Raw genomic sequence first — 13,849 nt, 5'->3', positions numbered from 1 at the left:
ATCTCAGCTCACTGCAACCTCTGCCTCCTGGGTTCAAGTGATTCTCCTGCCTCAGCCTCCCGGGTAGCTGGGATTACAGGCACGCGCCACCATGCCTGGCTAATTTTTGTATTTTTAGTAGAGCTGGGGTTTCACTATGTTGGCCAGGCTGGTCTTGAACTCCTGACCTCAAATGATCCACCCACCTCAGCCTCCCAAAGTGCTGGGATTACAGGCGTGAGCCAACGCGCCCGGCCTATTTTTTCTTCTAATTTTTTCCTTGGGTTGGGAGGGGATGGAGGAGGACAAAAGATGAGGGGTCTGGAGGCATAACTGGTCTGGGCAGAAGCCAACTGGGAGGGGATAACTTTTAGGGTCTCCACAAGATGAAAAAAGGACATGGTCAGGAAGAGTAAAGAGCTCAGAAAGGGACAAAGGAAGCTACAAAAGCCAGTTCCTGGTATACCTGTAGTCCTAGCTACTCAGAGGCTGAGGTAGGAGGATCACTTGTGCCCAGCTGTTCGAGTCCAGCCTGGGCAACATAGTGAGACCCCATCTCTAAAATAAATAATTTTTTTTGTTGTTGTTGTTTTTTTGAGGCAGAGTTTCACTCTTGTTGCCCAGGCTGGAGTGCAATGGCACAATCTCGGCTCACTGCAACCTCTGCCTCCCAGGTTCAAGCAATTCTCCTGCCTCAGCCTCCCTAGTAGCTGGGATTATAGGCATGTGCCACCAGGCCCAGCTAATTTTTGTATTTTTAGTAGAAACGGAGTTTCTCTATGTTGGTCAGGCTGGTCTCGAACTCCCGACCTCAGGTGATCCACCCGCCTCGGCCTCCCAAAGTGCTGGGATTACAGGCGTGAGCCACTGCGCCCAGCCTAAAAGAATTTTTTTAAAAAGCCAGCTAGGCACAGTGGCTGATGCCTGTAATCCTAGCACTTTGGGAGGCTAAGACAGGAGGATTGCTTGAGCCCAGGAGTTTGAGACCAGCCTGGGCAACATAGCAAAACCCTGGCTCTACAAAACATATGAAAATTAGCTGGGTGTGGTGGCGTGTACCAGCAGTCCTAGCTACCTGGGAGGCTGAGGTCGAAAGATTACCTGAGCCTGGGGAGGCTGAGGTTGCAGTGAGCCGAAATTGTGCCACTGCACTTCAGTACAGGCAACAGAGTGAGACCCTGTCTCAAATAAAGAAATAAAGCCACTTCCTCAGGTAGCAGCAACAGGGTGGTAGTGCCTGCAGCAGAAGTGCTGCCACAGCTGGTTCCAGAATCTAAGCAGAAGGTGGAGGAAGATCATGCAGCTACTGAAGACGGAGCTGGACAAATAATAGACTTTTCCCAAGGGGGCCTCTGAAGCTTGTGACCCTGCCCAGAGACTCTGCTGGAACAGTACAAATGGCACAGTCCAGATCCTATGTGGTATGTGCTCCCTTTGAAGGAAATCTCACAGAAACCTCAGAGAGCCTATATGTGCTTCTCATGGAGAAATCGATGTCTATCCCGCCCAGCAGGTTGAACTGAGCACCTCAACAGCAAATGGAGGTTAAAAGGCAGATCCTGGCTGGGCGTGGTGGCTAGAGAATTACTCCTTAGAGACCAGATCCTGGCGGTGGCTCATGCCTGTAATTCCAGCACTTTGCGAGGCCGAGGCGGGTGGATCACCTGAGGTCAGGAGTTTGAGACCAGCCTGGTCAACGTAGTGAAACCCCATCTCTACTAAAAATACAAAAATTAGCCGGGTATGGTGGCAGACACCTATAATCCCAGCTACTCAGTAGGCTGAGGCAGGAGAATCGCTTGAACCCGGGAGGTGGAGGTTGCAGTAAGCCGAGATCGCGCCATTACACTCCAGCCTGGGCAACAAGAGTGAAACTCCATCTCAAAAAAAAAAAAAAAAAGGGCAGATCCAAGTGTTTGCCTTTTCTTAAAACTGCCAGAGCTCAAGAGGAAAGAATAGAGTGGGCCGGGCGCGGTGGCTCAAGCCTGTAATCCCAGCACTTTGGGAGGCTGAGACGGGCGGATCACGAGGTCGGGAGATTGAGACCATCCTGGCTAACACGGTGAAACCCCGTCTCTACTAAAAATACAAAAAACTAGCCAGGCGAGGTGGCGGGCGCCTGTAGTCCCAGCTACTTGGGAGGCTGAGGCAGGAGAATGGCGTAAACCCGGGAGGCGGAGCTTGCAGTGAGCTGAGATCCAGCCACTGCACTCCAGCCTGGGCGACAGAGCGAGACTCCGTCTCAACAAAAAAAAAAAAAAAAAGAATAGAGTGAGGCAGACAGAATAATTGTCAAGTATTCCCCACAAAATTCCTTTGTAGGAGGTACTGGGTTTGCTATCCAGGAACTTTAAAAGAGCAGTTCCATTGTGAAGACTTCCCTTTTCGTCCCCAAACATAGCGCTTTAAGCTCTCCCTGCCCCAAATACACCCACAGGTCTCTCCACTCTGCCCTGGATTGGCTCTGTGTGGCCCTCAGGGCATGTTCCCCAGACGCTCTCTCTGACTGAATTCCTATCCAATACTTGCTGTCTACTTCCTGTCTCCCTCTCAGTCTTCAGTTTCTACCTAAGTGCTTGTTTGGATCTCAGGCTCTAGGTGCAGTGTGAAGGGGAGTCCCTGGGCAGACTGATCCCTGGCTCAGACAGTTCAGTGGGAGAATCCCAAAGGCCTTTTCCCTCCTTCCTGAGCCTCTAGGCAAAGAGGGAGGGATCTTGGTTCCAGGGTCTCAGTACCCCCTGTGCCATTTGAGCTGCTTGCGCTCATCATCTCTATTAATAACTAACTTCCCTCCCCCACTGCCAGTGCTGCCCCCACGCCTGCCCAGCTCGTGTTCTCCGGTCATAGCAGCTCAGTCCTCCAAAGCTGCTGGACCCCAGGGAGACCTGACCACCGCCCGAGCAGCCGGTAAGTCTCCAGCTCTATCGTTAGAGAGGTTGGAGCCCACTCTGTTGACTTCTATTTCTGTGTCTACAATTGTGATTCTTGATCCTGAGGGAGTCTCCCCTCTCCTCATCTATGCTCAGCTCCCAGTTGTCCAGTTGGAAGGAGAGGGGCCCAGGAGTTTGGGGGGAATGGAGATGTCAGGGGAGCAGTGGAAGAATGGGAAGGGAGACCCCACTAAGTCAGTAGAGTTGCAGATATATTTTTTTGAGACAGGACTTAGAAGAGGACAGCATTTCACTGACTGCCAACTTCTCTTAAGAAGGGATTGGAGTCTATCTTATCCCAGTTTGTCCCTTTCCATTGCCAGATCCTATTACTATGTTTCTACCCCACCCCAATTCCCCACTGCTATGATATTGCTGAATTTACATGTGTCGGGATTTGGATGCTCCCTACCCTTCCCAATTCCACACCTGCCCCACTCTGGGGTCTGTGGCGGGAGTGATTGCAGGAGCAGGGCCATGACTTCCCAGGCCATGTTCCAGCTGGCCTGATGAAGGAGCAACAATCTCTCCTTCCTATGGAGAGTGTTTTTGGCTGAATCTCCTCAACCCTGGCAGAACATTTCTCTGTCCTCCTGGGGACTGGGGGAAGACTGGAATCACAGTCCCAGTCTGATATCCTAATGCAAATAAAAACTTCAAATCATGCCAAGTTGATGAAACCTGGGGGGTGCATTGCCCTGCCTGTATTATTGTTTTTTTTTAAACACTCCCCACCCCTAGCTATGTTCCTAATTCCTGCACTGACTCTATAAAAAACAGCTCACAACAAGTTGGTAGACAATAGGGGCCAGTGTGCATCTATACTTCCTGTCCTGCATCCCAAGAAAAGAGAAGCCCTAAAGCGCTAGTTTTCACCTTTTGGGGAAATACATACTTCTTTGAAAATCTGGGTCAGGCGAAGTGGCTCGCCCCTGTAATCTCAGCACTTTGGGAGGCAGGAGGACTGCTTGAGCCCAGGAGTTTGAGATCAGCCTGGGCAACATGGCAAAACCTCATTTCTACAAAAAAAAAAAAAAAAAAAAATTAGCCAGGCATGGTGATGCACACCTATAGTCCCAGCTACTTGGGAGGCTGAAGTTGGAGGATCACCTGAGTCCAGGGAGGTTGAGGCTGTAGTGAGGCATGATTGTGCCATTGCGCTCCAGCCTGGGTGACAGAGTGCAATCCTGTCTCTAAAAAAGAAAAAAATATATTTTTGTGCCATTGCACTCCAGCCTGGGTGACAGAGTGAGATCCTGTCTCTAAAAAAGAAAGAAATATATATTTTTGTCCCCTCAAGCCCTTAAACCCAGGTTAAGAAGTAGTGGTCTCCTACAGACACTCACTCTTCCCAGTCCCTGTCCGTCCTCCAAGTCCTCCTTCCCACCCTATCCAGGCTGAATCCACCTCCACAATGCCGCTCTCAGGAACCCCGGCCCCTAATAAGAAGAGGAAATCCAGCAAGCTGATCATGGAACTCACTGGAGGTAGGACACGTTTGCATCTACCTAGTGTGGGACTTCTTAAGAGCATCCCTAACCCAAGAGTCCCAGAAATACATATCTTAGGGTGAACAGACAAGAGAAATTAACTGGTGGGAAGGCAGGTGATGGAGAGTGGGAGAGGGAAGGATAAGAAGGGTAGGGAGAAAGAGAGAAAGGATTCAACACCTTCTACCCTTTTTACTTCATAATCTGAGACAATACCCTGCCATGTTACCCTGCACAGGTCCAGGACCACAGGACCCATGAGTCAGTGAGGTATATTTGAGGAAGAAAATATAATGGAGACTGGCACAGAAGTTTGAGACCAGCCTGGGCAACATGGCAAAACTTCATTTCTACAAAAAAAAAAAAAAATTAGCCAGGCATGGTGATGCACACCTATAGTCCCAGGTCTCAATAAGTGGTTAATTTCCCTTACTTCTTTCCCCAGAGCTAGGGAGCTTGTGTAAGTACTTAAAATGGAAAACTGCACAGGCATGTTTCCTGGGGATGGGCAGGGGTACATGCATGTGAAGAGCTCTTCAATACTTAGAGACTCTTTGGAGCCAGAGCTCACTGAGGGAAAGAAAAGGGAAAGTAGTTAAGACAGAAGTCTGGACCAGGTGCAGTGGCTCACGCCTGTAATCCCAGAACTTTGAGAGGCCAAGGCTGGTGGCTCGCTTGAACTCAGGGATTTGAGACTGGCCTGGGCACATGGTGAAATCTCGTCTCTACAAAAGTACAAAAATTAGCCAGGTATAGTGGCATGCACCTAGAGTCCCAGCTACTCCAGAGGCTAAGGTGGGACGATCGCTTGAACCTGGGAGATGGAGGCTGCCGTGAGCTGTGATTGCGACACTATACTCCAGCCTGGGTGTCAGAGTGAGACCCTGTCTCAATATAAATAATACAAATAGGGCTGGGGCTGTGTCTCACACCTGTAATTCCAGCACTTTGGGAGGCTGAGGTGAGAGGATCACTTGAGCCCAGGAGTTCAAGACCAGCCTGGACAACATAATGAGACCTCATCTCCATTAAAAAAAAAAAAAAAGGCTGGACGTGGTGGCATGGTGGCTCATGCCTGTAATCCCAGCACTTTGGGAGGCTGAGGTGGGCCGATCACCTAAAGTCAGAAGCTGAAGACCAGCCCGGCCAACATGGTGAAACCCTGTCTCTACAAAAATAGAAAAATTACCTGGGCATGGTGCCGAGTGCCTGTAATCCCGGCTACTTGGGAGACTGAGGCAGGAGAATCACTTGAACCCAGGAAATGGAGTCTACAGTGAGCTGAGATCACACCATTGCACTTCAGCCTGGGTGACAGAGCAAGTCTCTGACAAAAAACAAACAAACTCTGTCTCAAAAGTAAAATAAAATAAATAAAAATGTAGGCTGGGCGTCGTGACTCACGCCTGTAATCCCAGCATTTTGGGAGGCCGTGGCTGGTAGGTCAGTTGAGCTCAGAGTTTGAGACCAGCTGGCCAACATGCTGAAACCCTGTCTCTACCAAAAAATATAAAAATTAGCCAGGGATGGTGGTGCGGGCCTGCAATCCCAGCGACCCAAGATGTTGAGGCAGGAGAATTGCTTGAACCTGGGAGGCGGAGGCTGCAGTGAGCTGAGATCACGCTATTGCACTCTAGCCTGGGTGACAGAGCAGGACTCTGTCTCAAAACAATAAATAATAATAATAATAATAAATAAATAAATATGTATATATATGGCATCTGTATTTACACTCCACATAAGATTGGCCTCTGGGCTTTTCCTGATGCCATGCTTTCTCCAATGGCCTCCATCTATGATGTTCCTTTACTCCTTTTGCTCTGTACCCCATGCCTATGCCTCTTTTACCCCATTGGCCTCTCCACTCTAGTATTCTCATTATCTCCACAATGCACCCCGGTTTCCATGCATTCTCTCCAAGTCCCAGGAAATCAAAGTCCCTCACAAACTAGACAGCATTTGTTCCCCAAATGATCTCTGCCAGGACACACATTCACACTTAGTTGTGGATGAGGTCTGCATTCAGAGCCCAGAAAACCCTACTTTCCTCTTTCCCTTGATTCTTCTTTGCCTCCCTGAAAGGTGGACAGGAGGGCTCAGGCTTGAACCTGGGCAAAAAGATCAGTGTCCCAAGGGATGTGATGTTGGAGGAACTGTCGCTGCTTACCAACCGGGGCTCCAAGATGTTCAAACTGCGGCAGATGAGGGTGGAGAAGTTTATTTATGAGAACCACCCTGATGTTTTCTCTGACAGCTCAATGGTGAGTCTGGAACTTTATCACTGTCTCAAAGCCTGGTGCCTGTTCTGACAGCTTGTTAGTAGGCCTTGAGCCTCCAAAATGCAGTCAACATCCCCTCCCTGAAAATTTATAAATTTGTTAAACCCCCAGATATATTGAGCCCTCAGCAGCTCCAGGGTGAGTTACAGCCCACCTCTGAAACCCAGTTTCCATCAGAGAGCCACTGAAGGATTGGAGAATACCACACCCTTAGGGAGAAAATTCCTTCCCAGTAAGGGTAAGTGTTAAAGATAGGTTGCCAGATAAAACACAGGATGCTCAGTGGGGCAGTCTAGTCTTGTATTTTGAAGTTGAGATACACAATGAATAATTTTTTAGTAAAATATGCTCCGTGCAATATTTGGGACATAAAGATAAAGTTTTAAAAATATTTTAGAAAGAAGATAAGGCAGCCGGGCATGGTGGCTCTCACACCTGTAATCCCAGCACTTTGGGAGGCCGAGGCAGGTGGATCACCTGAGGTCTTTCGAGACCAGCCTGGCCAACATAGTGAAACCCCATCTCTACTAAAAATACAAAAAATTAGCTGGGCGTGGTCATGGGTGCCTGTGATCCCAGCTACTCAGGAGGCTGAGGTAGGAGAATCACTTGAACCCAGGAGGCAGAGTTGCAGTGAGCCCAGATTGTGCCATTGCACTCCAGCCTGGGCAACAAGAGTGAAACTCTGTCTCAAAAAAAAAAAAGAAAGAAAGAAAGAAAGAAAAAAGAAAGAAGATACGGCAAATAATAAAATTGAAATTTTAAAATACAGAATACCCAATTAAATTTGAGTTTCAAATGCACAATGAATTTTTTTTTTAAATATGTCCCATGCAATATTTGGGACATTAAAATAAAAATACAGGATGTCTATTTAAATTTGAATTTCAGATGCAAATGAATAACTTTTTAGTATAAGTAAATCCCATGCAACATTTGGGGCATATCTATACTAAAAAAGTATTTGGGTCAAGTGTGATAGCTCACACCTATAATCCCAGCACTTTGGGATGCCAAGGCAGGAGGACTGCTTGAGTCCAGGAGTTGGAGACCAGCCTGGGCAACATGGCAAGACTCTGTCTCTACAAAAAATTAAAAAATTAAAAAGTTAGCTGGGGCCGGGCGTGGTGGCTCAAGCCTGTGATCCCAGCACTTTGGGAGGCCGAGGCGGGCGGATCACAAGGTCAGGAGATCAAGACCATCCTGGCTAACACGGTGAAACCCTGTCTCTACTAAAAAATACAAAAAACTAGCCGGGCGAGGTGGCGGGCGCCTGTAGTCCCAGCTACTCGGGAGGCTGAGGCAGGAGAATGGCGTGAACCCGGGAGGCGGAGCTTGCAGTGAGCTGAGATCTGGCCAGTGCACTCCAGCTTGGGTGACAGAGCGAGACTCCGTCTCAAAAAAAAAAAAAAAAAAAGTTAGCTGGGTGTGGTGGCACACACCTGTAATCCAGCTACTCTGGAGGCTGAGGTGGGAGGATGGCTTGAGCCTGGGAGGTAGAGGCTGCATGAACATGAGCCATGTTCATGCCACTGCACTCCAGCCTGGGTGACAGAGACTCTGTCTCAAAATATATATATATTTGTTGTGCATCTGAAATTCAAATTTAATTGGTATCCTGTATATTATTTGCTAAATCTGGCAACCCTAGAAATAGTTAATTGAGTTTCTACAGCCATCTCCCATTTGAGCCATTCTTTCATTTAAAAGGTCAGTCTATTCCCTAAGGAGCCCCAGGTGTGGAGACTGAAACTGTCCTTCAAGATATATTCTAGTCAGGCTCCTTCTCCAAAGAAAGAGGAAACTGGAGAGAGGCCAGGCACAGGATGGTAGAGCTGAGGAAGAAGGGCCTTCTCCATTTCCTTTCTTCCTTCTCCACCTTCTCTAAGTGTCTGGGAGAGAGTGGAATTAGATGCCTGCATGGGGCCGGGAGCAGAAGTGTCTGTCATTGGTCCTCATATAGGAGCAGAGTAAAAGTGCTGAGCTGCTCATATCTAACTTTAGGAGGCCAAAAGCCCTCTTCTCTGCCTGGGTCTGGTTACACTGGGTGGAGCATTGGGGTGTACATGGTGGGATGGCCAGGAGAGCCTCCTGAAGAAGTTGGTGGGGTTATTTTTAGGCTTTGGGTTTGAATCTAATGTTGCCCTTTTGGCCACCCTTCCCCCCACCTGCTACAGTTTCAGTCAGGAAGTCCTGGTCCAACAGGCACCAAGAGGAGAGAGGGAGAGAAAGAAGGAGAGAGAAGAGAGTTCTGACTGTTGGACAAGCTGAGGAAGGGAGGAGGCAGAAATTTCTCTAGTCCTTGTAATTAAGACTGGGTTCTCCATGGCAACCCCATCCTCCCAAATTTTAGTTGGGGCCGCGCACAACTCATGCTTGTTATCTCAGCACTTTGGGAGGCTGAGGCAGATGGATCACTTGAGCCCAGGAGTTTGAGACCAGCCTGCGTACATGGCAAATCCTGTCTCTAGGAAAAAAAATTACAAAATTTAGCTGGGTGTGGTGGCATGCCAGTAGTCCCAGCTACTTGGGAGGCTGAGGTGGGAGGATCGCCTGGGCCAGGGAGGTGGAGGTTGCAGCGGGCCGAGATTGTGCCACTGCACTCCAGCCTGGGTGACAGAGCCAGATTCTGTCTCAAAAAGCAAAATATTGTTTTTCATTTTTTTTTTTTTAAGTTGGGCAGGAATCTTGGTCTTTTTTGACTTGTTAAGGATGAGAAAGGGGAGCATGGAGAATGCCCTGCCCTTACCCTAGGTATAACTGGAGGAAACGAGCCAAGGGGGTCCTACCTCTTAAGAAGAGTTTAATTCAGGCCAGGTGAGGTGGCTCATGCCTGTAATCCCAGCACTTTGGGAAGCCGATGCAGGCGGATCCCCTGAGGTCGGGAGTTTGAGACCAGCCTGACCAACATGGAGAAACCCTGTCTCTACTAAAAATACAAAATTAGCCAGGTGTGATGGTGCATGCCTGTAATCCCAGGTACTTGGGAGGCTGAGGCTGGGCACTGCTTGAACCCAGGAGGCGGAGGTTGCAGTGAGCCAAGATCATATCATTACACTCCAGCCTGGGCAACAGGGGTGAAACTCTGTCTCAAAAAAACAACAAAAAAATCAAACCAACAAAAAGAAGAGTTTAGGCCGGGCGCGGTGGCTCAAGCCTGTAATCCCAGCACTTTGGGAGGCCGAGGCGGGCGGATCACGAGGTCAGGAGATCGAGACCCTCCTGGCTAACACGGTGAAACCCCGTCTCTACTAAAAATACAAAAAACTAGCCGGGCGCGGTGGCAGGCGCCTGTAGTCCCAGCTACTCGGAGGCTGAGGCGGGAGAATTGCGGGAACCCGGGAGGCGGAGCTTGCAGTGAGCCGAGATCGCGCCACTGCACTCCAGCCTGGGCGACACAGCGAGACTCCGTCTCAAAAAAAAAAAAAAAAAAAAAAAAAAAAAAAAAAAAACAAAAAGAAGAGTTTAATTCTGTCAGTCAGCCTATGTACTACCCATCAACTGGAGGGGGAAATCTCAGAAAATTCAGGGTCTTCTTGTTAGACACTGTTTCTGCCTTTGCTAAACATACCTCTGTTTTTGTATATTTTCCATACCCATTGCTAACCTTCCCCTCACTTTGTCTTCTTTTCAGGATCACTTCCAGAAGTTCCTTCCGACAGTGGGGGGACAGTTGGGCACAGCTGCTCAGGGATTCTCCTACAACAAGAGCAACAGCAGAGGTGGCGGCCAGGCAGGGGGCAGTGGCTCTGCCGGACAGTATGGATCTGATCAGCAGCACCATCTGGGCTCTGGGTCTGGAGCTGGGGGTACAGGTGGTCCTGCGGGCCAGGCTGGCAGAGGAGGAGCTGCTGGCACAGCAGGGGTTGGTGAGACAGGATCAGGCAAGTACACTTACCTAAGAGTAATGTGTTTGGTCCCTAGAGCAGAGTTGTCCCAGGAATGATGTCTACACTGGGTGTGGGGAGCAGAGGAGGCCAGTTTAAATATCTTAATATTAAATATAATAATATCAGTTTATCATAAATATCTTGGTGAATTCCCTGGGTCTAGGAGTATATAGAGATGTGTCTATTCTACCCAGAAGCCTTGTTTTTCCATTACCTTCCTGGCTTTTTGGATTCAGTCACAGATCTGCCCACAGACTATCATTATGCCACAAACCTTATACAATTACCAGGATATTATATCTTTAGTCCCTGGCTCCTGCAATTTCCCTAGTGTAGGGACGTGGGATTAACTTTCATTGGCTAATAACTGCTATTATTTGACTGAATTTTCTCTCCCATGGCTACCAGGAGACCAGGCAGGCGGAGAAGGAAAACATATCACTGTGTTCAAGACCTATATTTCCCCATGGGAGCGAGCCATGGGAGTTGACCCCCAGCAAAAAGTGGAACTTGGCATTGACCTGCTGGCCTATGGGGCCAAAGCTGAACTTCCCAAATATAAGTCCTTCAACAGGTAGGGATGGTGAGGAAGGAACCAGATGCATTCTAGTGTGAGGCACTGTGTCTTTAGTTAGGATAGAGACTAATTCAAATGTTTCAGAAGGCAGTTAAGGAAAGATGGCAGGGATATGGGGGCGCTAATCAAAGGCCCTGCTCTTTTCACTCTATCTCAGCTTCATCATAGCAGTGTGATGAAGGAAAAATTTGCCGGGAGGTAGATTTGAATTCTAGTTCAATGGTCATTTATTAGCTGTGTAGGCATGGGGAAATCACTCTACCTCTGAGCCTGGGTCGCTTTGAATGTTAAATGGGAATAATATTTTACATGTCTGAAGGCCTGTTGAGGCTCTCTTCCAGTCAAGGTTAGGATGCCATCATTCTCCCTGTAATATGATTCTATTTCCTTATACCCTGCTTTATTTATTTATTTATTTATTTAGATTCAGTTTTGCTCTTGTTGCCCAGGCTGGAGTGCAGTGGCATGATCTTGGCTCACTGCAACCTCTGCCTCCCGGGTTCAAGTGATTTTCCTGCCTCAGTCTCCCTAGTAGCTGGGATTACAGGTGCATGCCACCACGCCCAGCTAATTTTTGTATTTTTAGTAAAGATGGGGTTTCACGATGTTGGCCAGGCTGGTCTCAAACTCCTGACCTCAGGTGATCTGCCCGCCTCGGGCTCCCAAAGTGCTGGGATTGCGGGCATGAGCCACCATGCCCGGCCACCCTGCTTTAGATGGCCCTAAGTATCTGTTCTTTTGGAAATAGGCTTCTCTAGCCCATGGAGAGGAGGTCTGTGTGAAAAGATAGGGAACAGCTAGAAAAGTGCTCTTGTATTTGGTCCTAAGGAACCTGGATTTTCCAGGCAACATTAATTGCTCTCAGCCAGGTCATCCACTATCCACTAGGGTTAGAGGGAGGGGGTCACTACATTGTATTTTTTTTTTTTTTTTTGAGACAGAGTCTTGCTCTGTTGCCCAGGCTGGAGTGCAGTGGTGCAATCTCGGCTCACTGCAACCTCCACCTCCTGGGTTCAAGCAATTCTTATACCTCAGCCACCTGAGTAGCTGGGATGACAGGTGTGCACCACCATGCCCAGCTAATTTTTTTTTTTTTTAATTTTTAGTAGAGATGGTGTTTCACCATGTTGGCTAGGCTGGTCTCAAACTCCTGGTCTCAAGTGATCTGCCCACACTGGCCTCCCAAAATGCTGGGATTACAGGTGTGAGCCACCACACCTGGCCTTTCTACATTGTCATGTAAGGTGACCTCAGACACTTGGGTCTATAGTATTTGGGGTCACTTTCTCTGAAATGCTGGTCTGGGTTACAGCTATCCAAGAGTCTCTATTTAGTACACACTAGAGTTCTTTTCTCATTATTAGCTTTGGGGAAACAAGCTAACCAGGGCAAAATGGGATGCTAGGGAAGAAGAAGGAGTACAGATGCAATCCCAAACCAGAATTCCCAGACTTCCCTATTCTCAAAGAGGGTAGCATCTCATGATAAGGCTCTGTTTCTTTTATTCTGATTCTTAATTAAATAATGTGTCCCCTTCTCAGGACGGCAATGCCCTATGGTGGATATGAGAAGGCCTCCAAACGCATGACCTTCCAGATGCCCAAGTTTGACTTGGGGCCTTTGCTGAGTGAACCTCTGGTCCTCTACAACCAGAACCTCTCCAACAGGCCTTCTTTCAATCGAACCCCTATTCCCTGGCTGAGCTCTGGGGAGCCTGTAGACTACAACGTGGATATTGGCATCCCCTTGGATGGAGAAACAGAGGAGCTGTGAGGTGTTTCCTTCTCTGATTTGCATTGTTTCCCATTTCTGGCTCCAATTTGGAGAGGGAATGCTGAGCAGATAGCCCCCATTGTTAATCCAGTATCCTTATGGGAATGGAGGGAAAAAGGAGAGATCTACCTTTCCATCCTTTACTCCAAGTCCCCACTCCACGCATCCTTCCTCACCAACTCAGAGCTCCCCTTCTACTTGCTCCATATGGAACCTGCTCATTTATGGAATTTGCTCTGCCACCAGTAATAGTCAATAAACTTCAAGGAAAATGAACTCATTCTTCCTCTGATATTTGAGGGCAGATGAAAGCTGAGGCTAACAAGGCACAGAGACTAATTAAAGCCAAATACTAAACATTCATTATGCAAACTTTAAGACAGACCTGAGCTCCAGTTGCTTACACACCTACACCCATACCCACAAAACGACATTCATATTTGTTTACAAAGACGTTTATTCAATAGTACATAAGACAAATAATCATGCACAAACACACGTGCCGGCCCAAATGTTGGCAAAGCTAAAAAGCTGCTGTCCACTGTAGTTGGGAAATAGGTGTTGGTGACCCTGGTGTTCACCCTCTTTATGTAGTTGATTAGAAGGTGGTATAATCAGGGTTATCCTGATTGCCACAGACTAGAGCATGCCATAAAGTTTCCAGATGACACCCAAGTGGGCTTAGGAATATACGTGTCAAAGGTTACACATTCCCAAAAGGATGAAATAGAATAGGCGGCCATGTGGAATCCAGAAGGAAATGCGAGAAACCAGCTACAGTTATAGTATGCCAGGCTCTGTGTTGAACACAGCAAGAAAATATCTAAGGGTTACAAGGGCACTACAGTGGTACCCAGAAAGCAGTATGGTTGGGAATAAATCTTACGAGCCCAATAGGAATGCGCAACAATATTCTTTTTGCTGATTTCAA

At 48.0% G+C, this 13,849-nt stretch overlaps 1 protein-coding gene across 1 annotated transcript; it reads left to right on the top strand.

The window, feature by feature from the left end:
* The first annotated feature begins 2,574 nt into the window (after positions 1-2,574).
* MYOZ1 (myozenin 1) lies at positions 2,575-13,194 on the top strand. The gene is made up of 6 exons (XM_033209536.1): positions 2,575-2,886; positions 4,306-4,396; positions 6,482-6,660; positions 10,313-10,562; positions 10,977-11,142; positions 12,687-13,194. Exons 2-6 carry the CDS (start codon positions 4,324-4,326, stop codon positions 12,916-12,918), a joined length of 900 nt encoding a protein of 299 aa, XP_033065427.1. The 5' UTR covers positions 2,575-2,886; positions 4,306-4,323; the 3' UTR covers positions 12,919-13,194.
* Positions 13,195-13,849: the final 655 nt, after the last annotated feature.

This window comes from Trachypithecus francoisi, unplaced genomic scaffold, assembly GCF_009764315.1.
Source record: "Trachypithecus francoisi isolate TF-2019V2 unplaced genomic scaffold, Tfra_2.0 Lachesis_group9, whole genome shotgun sequence".
NCBI lineage: Eukaryota > Metazoa > Chordata > Mammalia > Primates > Cercopithecidae > Trachypithecus > Trachypithecus francoisi.
The sequence above is the reverse complement of the archived record's forward strand: the minus strand, read 5'-3'. Positions and strand labels throughout refer to the sequence as shown.